At 34.1% G+C, this 15,515-nt stretch overlaps 1 protein-coding gene across 8 annotated transcripts in view; it reads left to right on the forward strand.

Moving 5' to 3' along the window:
- Marchf7 (membrane associated ring-CH-type finger 7) overlaps window positions 1–15,515 on the forward strand; it is a 50,794-nt gene that overhangs the window by 10,184 nt on the left and 25,095 nt on the right. For all 8 annotated transcript variants that reach the window (XR_001230070.4, XR_005737968.2, XR_005737967.2 and 5 more), the window contains exon 2: window positions 10,659–10,822. Coding sequence is in view for 5 of the 8 variants with exons in the window: in XM_078017463.1 (XP_077873589.1) it covers window positions 10,670–10,822 (153 nt within the window). In the remaining 3 variants the exon portion in view is untranslated. The remainder of the gene's footprint in view (window positions 1–10,658; window positions 10,823–15,515) is intronic.

The raw sequence follows: 15,515 nt of genomic DNA on the forward strand, positions 1-15,515 counted from the left end.
ATTTTTATGTGGTGCTGAGGGTGCATCACATATGCTAGGCAAGCACTCCACCACTGAGTTACAACCTCAGCCCACTAACTAACTTTTAAAAGTTGAACAGGAGCTAAGATATTTTAAGATCTGATTGGAAATTAAATGGAAAAGGTCGGTTGGCATTCTGGATGGTAGGCTAAAGAATTTAGACTTCATCTTAGTCTGTTTTGTGCTACTATATAATACCTGAGACTGGGTAATTTATAAAGGAGAAATTTGAGGCTGAGGTTGTGGCTCAGTGGTAGAGGGCTTGCCTAGCATGTGTGAGGCACTGGGTTCAACCTTCAGCACCATATAAAAATAAATGAACAAAATAAAGGCATTGTGTCCATGTACAAAAACAAACAAAAAAAAACTTTTTAATTTTTAAAGAGAGATTTATTTTTTTTTACAGTCTGGAGACTGAGAAGTTCAAGGTTCAGGGCTACATCTGGTTAGTCGACTTTTTGCTGCATCTTCCTATAAAAGGGGTAGGGGAAAGAATTGAACTGTCTCAAGCCTTCTTATAGTCAACATTAACCTATTCATAAAGTTGGAATCCTCAAGACCTAAACCTCTTAGGCTCCACCTCCCAACATTGTTGTAGTGGGGACTAGGTTTACACACACACTTTTTGTTGGGAGGTGGGGTATACATTCAAACCATAATAGCCTTCCTTTGTAAGATGATGGAAAGCAATTGAAAATTTGCTTGGGAAATGCTGCTGTTACTGGTTGGATGAGATAAAAAAGAAAATATGTGGTTATGAATTCCCCTTTAAAGAAAGCATGGTATAGGATATAATTAGAGATGAGCTTTGTTGGTTTATCCTGTTATCCAAGTAAGTCTTGTGTGATGAGACAATCTAGGCTTGATACCAGGCCTAGGATAAGTTTGTGAGGTAAAAGTTTCTTTAGGTGCAGTTAACATGACTAAGAACTTGGTGAATTTCAAATAACACAGTACACAACTAATTTCAGAATTCTGCATGTTGGGTAATGAAACAGAATTCCATTTGACTTTTACCTGGGCTTAGAGAAACTTTAAAGCAAAATTATTTCTACAGAATAGATGCAAATAGATTTAATGCTGTTTGTGATTGGAAATTTCTTTTTTTTTTTTTTTAAAGAGAGAGAATTTTTTTTTTTAATATTTATTTTTTAGTTCTCGGCGGACACAACATCTTTGTTGGTATGTGGTGCTGAGGATCGAACCCGGGCCGCACTTATGCCAGGCGAGCGCGCTACCGCTTGAGCCACATCCCCAGCCCATTGGAAATTTCTCTAAATGTCCTTTGATGTAGTGTTCATCAGGCCACAAACATTAGCTTCTTTTAAAGAGCTCTGCAGACTTCCTAGGATGCTGAATGAAATTACCTGTGGAAAAAATTAGTTAATCTTTTTAGTAATTAAAGCAAACTACAGAGTGTAGTGACCCATGCCTATAATCCCAATATTTTGGGAGGCTGGCTGAAGCAGGAGGATGAAAGTTTAAGGCCCTAAGCAATTTATCGATTCCCTGTCTCAAAATGAGAAAGAGCTGGTTGTGTGGTTAAGCATCCCTGGATTCAATCCCCAGTACCAATAAATTAAAAAATAATGCAAACTACATTTGTGAATGGACAGACTATATAAACTGCGAAATTGGTACAAATACTACTCTAGTTGCATATATCATCCACAATAAAAATGCCTTACTTAAGATGAGGGAAATTTATTTTGTGGTGCTGGGGATCAAACAGTTTCAAATATTGATTGCAAGGTTTTTGTGGCTTTGCGTCTCATAGCCTTTATGCATTTGAAGCATGTTCTAGAAACTGGAAAGTTTGGTTTCTTATATCTGTTAAGGCCTGCCTCCCCTTGCTCAGTCATAGACTTGTTCATGAGGGACATAAGCAAAGAATTCCAGTGAATTTATCATGCTGGGAGTTCAGTGAGGCTCAAAGCAAGTACAGATTAGGTGTGTGATAGAAACCGCACAACAGTCAGGTGTGCTATATGCAGATTGACTGGTGAGATATGGTGGAGAGGCATATACCCTCTCCTGCTGAAGCTCAGGTTCCATTGTCACTTGTAAAACATGAGTTCCAAGATAAAATTCTAAAGAATTTCAGGATGTCAGGCAGCAGAAATTTTAGTCAAGTACAAGGCCCACCTCTGAAGCCACCCCTGGTGACAAATTTTTATCTTATCACCAAGCACAAGGGAGAACTTGACTTTCCAATTCTGGAATCAAATCTAAATTTAAAGCTTCATTATGTAACAACAGAAGGAAGCTAAGAGACCATTATGTTGAAAGATTGTACATATGAATTTTGTGCTGTGAAGTACTCGTAACTGTTTATTAAAAATATTACATTTAGGGCTGGGGTTGTAGCTCAGTGGTGGAGTGCTTGCTTCGCATGCATGAGGGCACTGGGTTCGATCCTCAGCACCAAATAAATAAATAAATAAAACAGATATTGTGTCCACCTACAACTAAAAGAAAAATTTTTAAAAAATATTACGTTTAAAATATCTTCCTCTTACTGTGGTGCTGTGATTTGCTCTTTATTCTTCCTTATACCTTTTACTTTATAGTGCTTATAATATTTAAATTGTGTGATTATTTCTGTAGTTTGTTTTTCACAGGGTTACAATTTCTTTGTAGGTACCACATCAGTATTTTCAATGTGACTCGCTCCCACCTCATCCTTTTGTTTAGCACATAGAAAAAGTCAGAAAAACTATTAAGTGAAATCAGCAAACTCTTTTAAAAAAAAATGCTTTAGAGAACCTTGTTAGGTGGTCTGGTAGAGTTTTCCAAGGACTGCACATTATTTTATTTATTTATTTATTGGGTGTGCTTTTGACCTACAACTTACACAACCAAATTATATAAGTTTTCGTCTAACACCTACATTGTCAAAATTCAATCAGTTTATGTAGAGGAGTTGCCAAAAATAGTTTCATACAGTATCAAATTAAATCTCTCTTAGGACTTTGCCTCTTTGCCTTCTCCCAAGGGATTTGTTTGAGCAGATTTCCTACTGGGTTAGTTTCATTCTGCAAGTAAGAACTGGGTATAAATATTGCTAAAATGAACTATGATAGGCATAATTAAGAGCATTATTGTTGTCTAAAAACCAACTGTAGACATTTACTTTGTTTAAAAAGCAACTGTAGACATTTACTTTTCAAAAAGCATTTGTCTCCCTGTTTAAATCCTTAGATCACAAATATAGTCCTTTGTTTAGTATTTTCATAGCCCTCTTAATAAAATGATGTCTACTGCTTATTGTTTGTGAGCTTTTCCTTTTTTGTGCTGGGGGTTCATTTATGGGTTTTTGAATGTCAGTGTTTAAACATGAATATTCTTTCTCCTAATATATGCCTTCTTTAAATTTCCAAATTCACCTTTCTAAAAAGATTTTGTATGGCCTTACCAAAATTGCACATAACTTATAAAAAGCTGATGCTAGAAAAGATTTCTAAGTAAGATGACCACATGCTTTATCTTTCAAACCAGGACACTTGTAAGTGACAATGTAGACAATGTTTTAATAATTATATTGGGTAATGAACATAAATTTGTTACAAGACATAAACTGGGACTGTTCTAGGCATCCTACTTATAAAAAAAAAATGGAAGCTCTGCCCCACCCTTCATTGCATCCCTATTTTACTCTCCAAAGTTGTTTTTACAATTTTTTCTGTTTCTTCTAGGATTTATTTACCTCCATATTTCTTCGTAATATGTTTATACTGTTATTTCATGATTTTTTAAAATTATTTTAAATAATGCTTTTTTTTGTTTTTCACCATTGTTCTTACTTCTTCTAACCTTCATTCTACAGTGTATTTGTAACAAAATTGATTGAATAAGTCTGTGTTCATATTATTATGACTGTAAATTTTAAAAAGTTCAACCAATACAGCTGTACCTCCCATCTTTAATGATGGCTATATTTTCTAAGGTAAAAAACTTGATTTTTTTAAATTATCTTTTGATCCTTATAGTGTGGTTTTTCCCAGCTGTACTATCTATTATCTCTGCCACATGCCAATGAAATAGTTTGCCTATGATGCAACTTTTAAAAATAGTTTACATGCTTTACCATAAACCTTCCCTTTTGTCACTGCTTTTTAGGTTCTTTCATCTGATTATTTCATGATTTACACTCCCATTTTCCTAGGACATGTTCTTCATCTAGGTTCCTATGGTTATGGGTCCTCTCACCCTCCTTTTGTGGTGTGAGGGATTTACCAGGGTCTCACCTTTGATGTTCTCTACTCCTGAACTATGCCCAGAGCCCCTTGTTTGGTTTTTGATTCATTGTGAATATATGCAGTTGTGTCCTGTTCCTCCCCTCACACTTAGTTGCTAGATTTCAATTGAAAGTTAAACAAACACTTCTCACTACTACAGGCAGTGTCTTGAATTTAATATTGTTAAGCTATTTTTTTACTTTACTTTTGTACAAGATCCATTTTTCCACAGACATAGGATCTTTTCACCATTGTAAAAAACCTTTATTTCTGGTTTTATGACATTTAAAGATGGTACATTGTGTTTTAATATTGGGCTTATTTGTTTTCTTAGATCTTCCCGAATGCTCTTTTTGGTTCTTTTTATTTTTTATTTTAAATATTTATTTTTTACTTGTAGTTGGACACAATTTCTCTTTCTTTCTTTCTTTTCTTTCTTTCTTTCTTTCACTCAGCTCTACTGCTGAGCCACAATACATACATGGAATATAACCTACTCAAATTAGGATCCCATTCTGTGGTTGTACATGATGTGGAGTTTCACTGGTGATGCTGAGTATTCTTTTTTATTTTTTGGTACCAGGGATTGAACTTAGGGGCACTGGACCTAACTGAGCCACATCCCCAGCCCTATTTTGTACTTTTTTTAGAAACAGGGTCTCACTGAATTGCTTATGCTTCGCTGTTGCTGAAGCTGGCTTTGAATTTGTAATACTCCCATCTCAGTCTTCAGAGCCACTGGGTTTACAGGCGTGCCCTGCCTTGTGCCTTGCTGCTGAGTACTCTTGAATCCGTTCATTGTAGTGATTTGTAACGTTCAATTCTGGAAAGGTTCCTTTATTTCTTTGGTAATTTTTCTTTCCTCTCTTTCTAACCATAGTCAAAATGATAACTCTCTAGGCAATTCTGTTAATGTCTACATTTTCTACTTTTTGTTTTGCTTTCTGGGAGGTATCCTCAAATTATAATAAATATGTTGAATTTATTTCAGTGTATCTCATTTTTAAAAGTATATCACAGTTTGAATTTCTACAAACTCTTTATTATACTGATTGCATGCTCAAGCATCCTGTTCTTATTTTATAAATGATTTTGATATTTTTGAGGATAGTAATTGCCTCTCATCTCCCAAAATCTTCTCCCTGAATCATCTGTAGGCATTTTTATTTATCTGTTTATTGCTTGTTTTGGTGGTGTTTTTGTTTTCACCTATATAATTTATTTTGTTTATTTTCTCTTCTCCCAACTAGAATTTAAACTCAATGAGGGCATGGAATTTAGCCCATTTTGTTCATTGACACATCTCCAGCATCTGAAATTATACCTAAATCGTCAATAAATATTTGTCCAGTGAACAGATGAGATTTTTAAGAGCACTGATGTGATTTTAAAGCTGGGGGGGGGGTGCTGTTTTAGGTGCACCAGTAGCACATACTGCAGGATACAGTTTATTTAAAAAAAAAAAATCTAGAGGAAGTTATAGACCATTCTTAACTTACAAAAGCAGTATAAAGAGGCTGGGGCTGTAACTCAGTAGTGGAGTGCTTGCCTCACATGTACAAGGCACTGGGTTTGATCCTCAGCACCACATAAAAGTAAATAAAATAAAGGTATTATGTCCATCTACAATTAAAAATATTTTTTTTAAAAAAAGGATGCATTCAGTAGAAATGACATTTTTAGTTTTGAATCCGAATCTTTTTTCAGATTGTGTGTTGTAGTTAGCTTTTTTGCTGCCACTTTGGTTTTTATATTGAGGCTTCCCTTGTATACCAAGTGATCCTTGATTTTTGTTTATATATCCTCTACCCCACCACATGCACGGGGGATTGAACCCTGGGCACTTTATCGCTGAGCTACATCCTCAGCTCCCCCCCTCCCGTTTTTTTTTAATTTTTAAATTTTAAGGCAGGATCTCATTACTAGATTTTTTTAAATATATCTTTTTTAGTTGTAGATGAACACAATACCTTTATTTTATTTGTTTTTATATAGTGCTGAGGTTTGCACCAAGTGCCTCACACATGCTAGGCAAGCACTCTACCACTGAGCCACAACTCCAGCCCCTCATTACTAGATTTTTTATTCTCCTGCTTCAGCCTCCCAAGTAGTTGGGATTACAGAATTATGCCACCATGCCCATCTGGATGTTTGTCTATTAGAGAGAAGCACTGAAACAGCTTATTGAAATTTTTGCTATCTAATGGACTTGTCTGTGAGATAGGCTAATCAAATGTTTGCATTCCATATGTCAAGACAATAAATCTTATCAATGGTGTTAATTATCCAAGGGTAAACACCCTTAGTTTCCTGACAACATTATAGAAACAGGAATAAGAAAAAGACTGGAGGTCAAAATTTATTACATAACTTTTCCTTTATTACTTACCATTGCCTGAAATCCTGCAGATATTGTGCATTGTAGGAGTGGGTCACCTATAAAATCTTTATTTTCTAGTGCATAAATAGTCTGTTGGGGGAATGGAGCTGAGGAAGAATTGGGGTTCTGCTCCAAAATTAGGTTTTAATTCAGCAACTTAACTTTTTATCCTCACACATCACTCCTTTTCCCCCTCAAGTATTTTTATTGTTGTAAAATACATATAAAATAAAATTTACCACCATAACTATGGTTAAGTGTACAGATAATTGTTTCATTAAATAGATTCATAATAGGGTGCAACCATTACCTCTCTCCATCACCATCTTTTTTCTTACAATACTGACATTCTGTGCTCATTAAACAGTAACTTCCCCACTCCCCTAGAATCTGATGACTACCATTCTAATTTCTCTCTTGGATTTTTACCCCGTACATATCTCATAGACTCATAAGAGTATTTATCTTTTTATGACTGGCTTGTTTTATTTAATGTCTTCAAGGTTGATCTTTTATGGCATATGTCAGAATTCATTCCTTTTCAAGGTCCATTACCACATTTTTCTTATCATTCAACTGTTGATAGATGCTTGTGACTATCAATTTCTAATGTGAATAATTCTGCTGTGAATATAGGCATACAAATATGTCATTGAGACCCTATTCTCAGTTCCTTTGGTGTGCCATCCTCCTGCCTCAGCTTCCCGGTCGCTTGGTGTATACCCCTAAGTGAAATTGCTGGGTCATGAGGTAATTATATTTTCAGTTTTTTGAGGAGCCATCATACTGTTTTCCACAACAGTTCTTTTTTTAATATAAATTTATTATTAAAAAGCTTAATTCCCTTTTATGGTAGCTTATATTTCTAAGTCTTGATCCTTTCATGATAGGAAGGCTACTAGTTTCTGCCTCTTTCTAGATACCTGTAGTTGCATCCTCTCTGTTGAATTACTATACCTCCCTTACTTTAGATTACCCAAATATACATTTAAATTTCTGGGGGGTTTTTTTGTTTGTTTGTTTTTTAGCTGGGAGGAGGTATTGAACCCAGGGGTACTCTACCACCAAGCTCTGTCACCCTGTTTTGTTTTGTTTTTAAATAGCATCCAACTAAGTTGTCTAGGCTGACCTCAAACTTGCTATCCTCCTGACCCAGACTCCCGATTGGGTATTACTGGCATGTACCACCAAGTCCAGCTCCATTTAAATTTTTTGCTTTACGTGATCCTTTCCATTATTATTATTTTTTTTTCATGGTTAAAGCTTCTGATTCATTCAGTGTCGTTTTACATGGATTTTAAGAGCAGAGGGCATCATAGATGCCTAAAGATAATCTGTTATATGTTTACCTAGAAGTTTTTGATGAACTGTCTTTGATCTAAAGGATTAGATCCTGTAGTATAATATACTCTTACTCTAGGTTTCTTCATAGTTTCATAGTTCTGATTGATAATTAGCCTATGTTTATGTGCCTTTCACTACAATATGAGCCTTATATTTTGTTGATGTTTTTGCTCCACTAACCATACCTGATATTTTTCCCCCTCAGTACTCAGGATCAAACCCTTGGTCTCCTGTGTGCTAGACAAGTGCTCTACCATTTAGCTACATCCTCAGCACTTCACATTTTATTTTGAGACAGCGTGTTGCTAAATTGCATAGGCTGGCCTAGAACTTGCCATCCTCCTGCCTCAGCTTCCCAGTCGCTTAGTGTGTGCTGCCATGCCCTGCTCTGTTCATCCTCTTTTCTGTTACTGAACCATGTTTTTAAGACGAAGATTATTGGAAAAGTAAATTCTTCTGTAATAACTTCAAGGTAGAAAGATGTGACTAATATAAAACTTAGTTGATAAATTAATAAGGTTACATGCAGAAAATGAATTAGATATTTTTAACTTAAATGTTTTGAGTGTTTTAATAAAACAAGTATATACTTTATCCAAGATGTATATCTGATAGATGAAGTACATTGTATTTGTCTGAAGTCTAATCCACTGTCAGAACAATAAGGGGATAAATAAGTTTGACCTTTAAAATGGATAACCAGAAGAAATTGGATAGATTATTTTGAAATTCATTCATTTGTTACTTTTTTTTGGTCCTCCTCCTTTTTCTTCTGAGTGTAGGCCTCCTAGGTCTCTAGAGATGACCTTCTAAATTTGTATCAGAAAGTTTTAAAATGATTTTTGTTTTGTTTTGTTTTTGTGATAATAGAGATTAAACCCATACCTTGCACATTGCTGCCTAGCTATACCGCCATCCCTTGTAAAAATTTTATTTTGAGATAGTCTGAGCACATTGCCCAGGCTGGCCTTGAACATGAGATCCTCCTGTGTAGCTGAGTGCTGCCATAGTCAGCAAGTTATTTTAATTTGGAAAAGTTGTTTTATAGCAGTGCTAATGGTGGTGACCCAAAACTGAAGATAATCCTTTGTCCATTCACATTGGAAAAGGAAAATAAATTGTGTATGCTCAAACAGTGGAATACTTTATGAAAAGTTAGTGAATTTACTACAACTATATGCAACAACTTAGAAGAATCTTACAAGTATAATGATGAACAAATGAAGTCAGATGCAAAAAGTACCAATTGTATGATTCCATTTGTGCATAGCTAAAAAATCAGGCATAGCTAATGGTTTCTCTTGACATGGGTTGAAAAATATTTAGTGAAAAAGATTTAGAAATTATTAATCTAAATGGCGAAAGCATTCAATTACACATTCTATATAAACCACATTTAACATTTTGTTCATTTCTGTAGGATTTTCTTCCCTTTTTTCCAATTTTTATATAATTAGAATCAGTACCATGTGTGATTTTATAGTTTTGTAGGTTGAGCTTTTCCCTTAAAACATTATCACTTTCCAGTATTATTATAAACATTCTTTGGAAACATTCCAGGAAAACATTTATAGCTGGGCAATCATTTGCAAATTACTTAACCTCACTGCCAGTTTTCTTTCTTTAAAATATTTTTTTAGATGTTGATGGGATCTTTATTTTATTCATTTATTTAAATGCAGTGCTGAGAATCAAACCCAGAGCCTCACATATGCTAGGCAAGTACTTTACCACTGAGCCACAACTTCAGCCCCACTTTTCTTATCTTTAATGTAAGAATGATAGAATACCACCACCACCACCCAGGCTGCTTGCACTAATAAATAATTAGAAGATCCTTGCCCCCAGAACTGGCATATAATACTCAATAATAATTATCTGCTATGGTTGTTATTATTTGTTGTAATAATTAAAGAGATCCTGTTGGTGGTAAATAAAAGCAAAATATATTCATTCATTACAATTTAGCTTGTTTTTTAAAAAAATATTTACTTTTTTAATTTAGTTGGACACAGTACCTTTATTTTACTTATTTATTTTTATGTGGGGTTGAGGATTGTACTCAGGGCCTCACGTGTGCTAGGCAGGTGCTCTACAGCTCAGCCATAACTCCAGCCCTTAGCTTGTTTTTTGAGTACCTATTCTCGGTAATGGTTTTATAACTTTAAATTATTCTAACCTAGAGAAATTTTGTACTAAACAAAGTATAAGGTAGGTGTAATGTCTTAGTATAACTCTTTACCAACTGGAAACAGAATAATGATGCTTGTGTTTAAACTGATGAGGGAAAATTGAATAGGGAATGTAAGGACTTCCCAGGCATATTAAAAGGCGAGAGCACATTGTGTTAGGGGGTTTGCAAATAGTATAATAGGTGTGAGCATTGGACACTAACAGTGAAGAATGGTAAGGCAACCATGACAAATTGATGTAGGACTTTATACAGAGACAACTTTGAGTGAAAGATGGAAACAATGTTTCTTATTGTACATCTCTGTATTTGTATGGACAGTTGGAAACCTCTTGCCTTTAAGAGAAGAGGTGGTCATAATTTCAGTTTACTTTCTCGGGATTTATTTAACTTACATAGTGATTTGAGCTGATGATTAAGAAGGATTAAAAAATAAAAGTTTGCATGTTCCCAAGAGAAATTACCTCAAATTTGCATTTCACAGGAAATTAAGGAATGGAGTCTAAACCTTCAAGGATTCCAAGAAGAATTTCTGTTCAGCCCTCCAGCTCCTTAAGTGCTAGGATGATGTCTGGAAGCAGAGGAAGTAGTTTAAATGATGCCTATCACTCAAGAGACTCTTCATTTAGACTGGAGTCTGAATATCAGGTAATATCTATATTGGAATATGTGTACACACAGTCCTTTTCAGAAGTCTTTGGGTCATAGTTTATTTATTTTTTTAAGTTGCTGGATCTAATGCATCCTGTAATGAAAACATTATTATAGCAGTAGCAAAATAAATGACTAGTGATTTTCAAACTTTGGACTTCAGAATTATGGATGAGAGATCATGGCCTTACATAAAATACTTTCTAAAGACTTGGAAAGCTTTGTTAAAGAGCAAAACCTGAATCCTTGTCCTTTAAATAGCATACTGGTTCATCTAACTTTTCTCTGAATATTCCCAAAGTAGTGATAGAATAAGGATTATTATTAAATGTTATTTTTGAGAATATGGTTTTTAAGAATTTTGCTTTTAATGTGGGCAATTGTTAATAGTAGTTGGGCTTTCTTGTCCAGTGGTAGAGTATGTGCATAGCCCTAGGACCTGGCTTTAATCCCCAGGAAGAAAAGGAGGAAAGGTAACAGTCCATCCTTTTAAGAAGATACTTGACAGCCTTTTATGTGAATTTTGGATTTTATTTTTGTGGTTAATGACATGTTTGCATTAATTCATTCATCTACTCAGTTTCCTTGGGACCCAACAGCTTATTGGGTTTTTTGTTTGTTCTAGCATATTGGTTTTTGAAAGGGCTTATCAGTATTATAATACAATAGTTATAGTATAAAATTGTATAACTCTCATAAGGCATGGTTTATGGTTTAATTCAGTTGCTCATCTTATAAATTTAAGTTCATTGCATTTTGACTGAACATCTAATTAAGTAGCATGTGATTTGCAAAAGTAATTTTAAAGTAACAATCTAAAAGAACCCACTTAAAAAATTCTTTTTAGATATTGTTTCTGTATCATGTAATGTGTAATATATGACAGTCTCATTTAATAAGAAAATTCCTGTATAGTCATCACCATTTTATAAAATGTTCAGAGAAAGAATGAATAAAAAGTTTCTTTGAAATGTCCGATTCTATTACCCATTTTTAACTGACTTAATTGGAACTATTCACTTGATTTCATTTAAAATATTGAATGATATTGGTATTATATATTGCATTCTGTAGAATGCTGTCGTTGACTCATAAAAGACAAAGTTTATTTTTTCCCATTTATCTTTTCATAAAATTCTGACTACTCATCTTTAATTTTTTTATATAGATTATTAATGAGAAACACAAACTCTGAAACCAGGGTTGAAGTCCTGCCTCATTACTTCAAATCTGTATGAGCCTGAGAAAGTTAATGGGTTTTTTTTGTTTTTGTCTATCTTCTACCTCATCTGCCTGTCTGGTTGCTAAGAGTTAAATGAATTAGTATATTGAATGAGACAAGTGCCGCTCGTGATAAACTATATAAATGCTAGCTACTAATGCATCATTTGTTTTCTTTTTCTTTTTCTTTTTCTTTTTTTTTTTAAGAGAGAGAATTTTTAGTATTTATTTCTTAGTTTTTCGGCAAACACAACATCTTTGTTTGTATGTGGTGTTGAGGATCGAACCCGGGCCTCACGCATGCCAGGCGAGCGAGCTACCCCTTGAGCCACATACCCAGCCCCTCATTTGTTTTCTTATATAGTAACTTTGGGGCAGGGGACTGCTGGGATTGAACCCAGGGGCACTTAACCACTGAGCCACATCCACAGTCCTTTTTAAAAAAAAAAAAAAAATTGTTCCTGGACCCTCTCCCTTTTTTGGGGGGGGAATATATTTTATTTAGAGATAGGGGTCTCACTGAGTTTCTAAGAGCCTGATAAAGTTACTAAGGCCAGCTTTGAATTAATGATCCTACTGCCTCAGTCTGCTGAGCCGCTAAGAATATGTGTGCACCACTTCACCCAATTATAGTAATTTTTACACTATTTTATGGGACTAAAGTTTTGAATATATTTTTATAAGATTTATTTATACTTTTTTAAAAGATTTTCAGACTGTTTCTAGATTGTTCTCATTGTTGTAGATTATTCCAAAAGTTATATTTTTTATTATAGTAAACAAATGTAAAAATAAGAAAATCATTTAAATGAAATCTTAATTACTATAAAAATGACCCTACCTAAAACACGCTGGTAATAGCCTATTAGTGTCAAATTCATTTTGTTTTATAAGTGGTCTCAACTCTGCAATTACAAAGTATAGACTGGCTGAATGGATGAATTCATTTTGTTTTAGAATTTTTAACCTCTGCTGCAGGTGATTTTGAACCCAGGGCAAGCCCTGTACTGCTGAGCTATACTACCAATCCCTCTGTCCAGAATTATAATGTCATTAAGTACCAAAATAAAATCCAGAAATTATTTGCCAGCACCTAAAAACCAAATAAAATAAAATTTAAATCGTTTTTTTATTATTATTCTTAATAATAATATTAGTTTGAGAAATTTGGGGAGAGGTTCATTAATGCTGTCTTCAGTTGCTTTAAATTGCTTACAGTCCTGTTCCCACCCCCAGCAAATTATAGTTGAGCATGGTGGCATACACTCTTAATCCCAGTGATTTTGTAAGGTGAAGCAAAAGGGTCACAAATTTGGGGACAATATGGACTTAGCAATACCCTATCTCAAAAATAAAATAAAAAGGGCTGGGGACATAGCTCAGTGCTTACCTATTGTGTGTTAGGCCTTGGGTTCAATCCACATTACCTCAAAAAAAAAAAATTAATTACAGGAATAGTTCCAGTAATAAATCAGCTTCTTTATCATGCCTTGTCTTTTTGATTTGCTTTTAAAATTCAAACTCTTTCCTGTGCTGTAAAATTGTAGTAATAATGACTTCTTCATAAGGTATTGTTAAGATTAATTCAAAGAAACAAGACATGTGAGGCACTCAGAACAATAGCTGCTGGAACATAGGAGGAGCTCAGATGTTACCAGTTACATTTATGATAATTGTTATTTCTATTAGTATTGTTTTCTGGCTTTACATTAATTTCAGTGGATAATATCTATAGTATAATATTATCCAAATATTTAAATTACATATCACATATGTTGTTTTCTTTGTCTTAAATTTACACAGCAAACTTTATTTAATGAATGAGCCCTTATAAATGGCAAAGGAAGAACTTTTTTTTAAATTGCTGAAGTATTCTGAACAGCTGTTCTATACATAAAACCTTATCTCAAGCACTTAGTGAATCTAAAGCTTCAGAGAGGAGGTTCAGGTCTAGGGCATGATAAATCAGTTTTAGCTATGTTATGGATAAAGTAGTATGGAAACACTTTATATAGGGATGGATATTTTTATCATTCATAGTAAAGGATATGAAATCTAGAAAGATAAATAAATTATTTTCCCTTGTTATATGATTAGTATGTATGTGATGTACTTAAGCTGAAGAATTCAAGCCTTTGTGATAGCATTGTTTCTTTGGAGGTTCTAAGTTCTGAAAAATTAGTTTCCTAAATATCTTTCTTTTAGTTCTTGGCCACTTACAAGCTTGACTTCACTTGTTCTTACTAGTGTTTCCATTACTACATCTTTAAATTTTTATCACAATTTGAATGTTGAAAACTATGATTATCCTCCCTTCTTCATAACAGAATTTTACATATTTTGAAAACAAAAATTTAACTCCTAAAACTCATGTTGTTAAAAGTAAAATGGAGAGGCTTGGGGTTGTGGCTCAGGGGTAGAATGCTCGCCTAGCACGTATGAGGCCCTGAGTTCAGTCCTCAGCACCACATAAAAATAAATAAATAAAATAAAGATATTATGTTCAACTACAACTAAAAAATAAATACTAAAAATTAAGAATAAATAAAATTGAGTATTCTGTGAATATTTAATGAATAATTGGGGTGTATCTAATTACCTTCAACTGAAAATGATTTCATTATGTCTGAATAGTTCTAGATAGCAGGAGAAAATTTATTGATACATGAATTCCCAATTTAATTGTTAAAAGAAATTAGAGGAGCCCTGGGTTTGGTTGCACATGCCTGTCATCCCAGTGATTTCAGAGGCTGAAGCAGGAGGCATGTTTGAGGCTAGCCTCTATAATTGAACAAGTTAATGAGAACCTGTCTCAAAATAAAAGTGTAAACTGTGGAACCAACCTAGATGCCTGCCCTTCAGTAGCTGAATGGATTTTTTTAAATGTGGTGTATATACACAATGGAATATTACTCAGCAATAAAAAAGAATAAAATAATGACATTTGCAGGTAATATGGATGGAGCTGGAGAAGATAATGCTAAGTGAAGTTAGCCAATCCCAAAAAAACAAAGGCTGAATGTTTTCTCTGATATAAGGAGTCTGACTCATAGTGGGATAGGAAGGGGGAGCATGGGAGGAATAGACAAACTCCAGATTGGGCAGAGAGGGGTCGGAGATGTTAGCAATGATGGTGGAATGTGACGGATATTATTATCCATAGTACCTGTATGAAGATGTGAATTGATGTGAACATACTTTATATACAGAGGTATGAAAAATTGTGCTCTATATGTGTAATGAGAATTGTAATGCATTCCGGTGTAATGAGAATTGTAATGCATTCCGGTGTCATGTATTTAAAAAGTAAAATCAATTAAATTTAAAAAGTTAAAATAAAAAAATAAAAAGTGTAGCTTAGTAGCTCAGTGATTGCATACTCCTGGGTTTGGTTCCCAGTGCCATCAAAAAGATGAATAATTGGATTGGTAGGAACTAGGAAAAGGTTTGATTTTTTTTTTTAAACTTA

This window comes from Ictidomys tridecemlineatus, chromosome 7, assembly GCF_052094955.1.
Source record: "Ictidomys tridecemlineatus isolate mIctTri1 chromosome 7, mIctTri1.hap1, whole genome shotgun sequence".
Classification (NCBI taxonomy): domain Eukaryota; kingdom Metazoa; phylum Chordata; class Mammalia; order Rodentia; family Sciuridae; genus Ictidomys; species Ictidomys tridecemlineatus.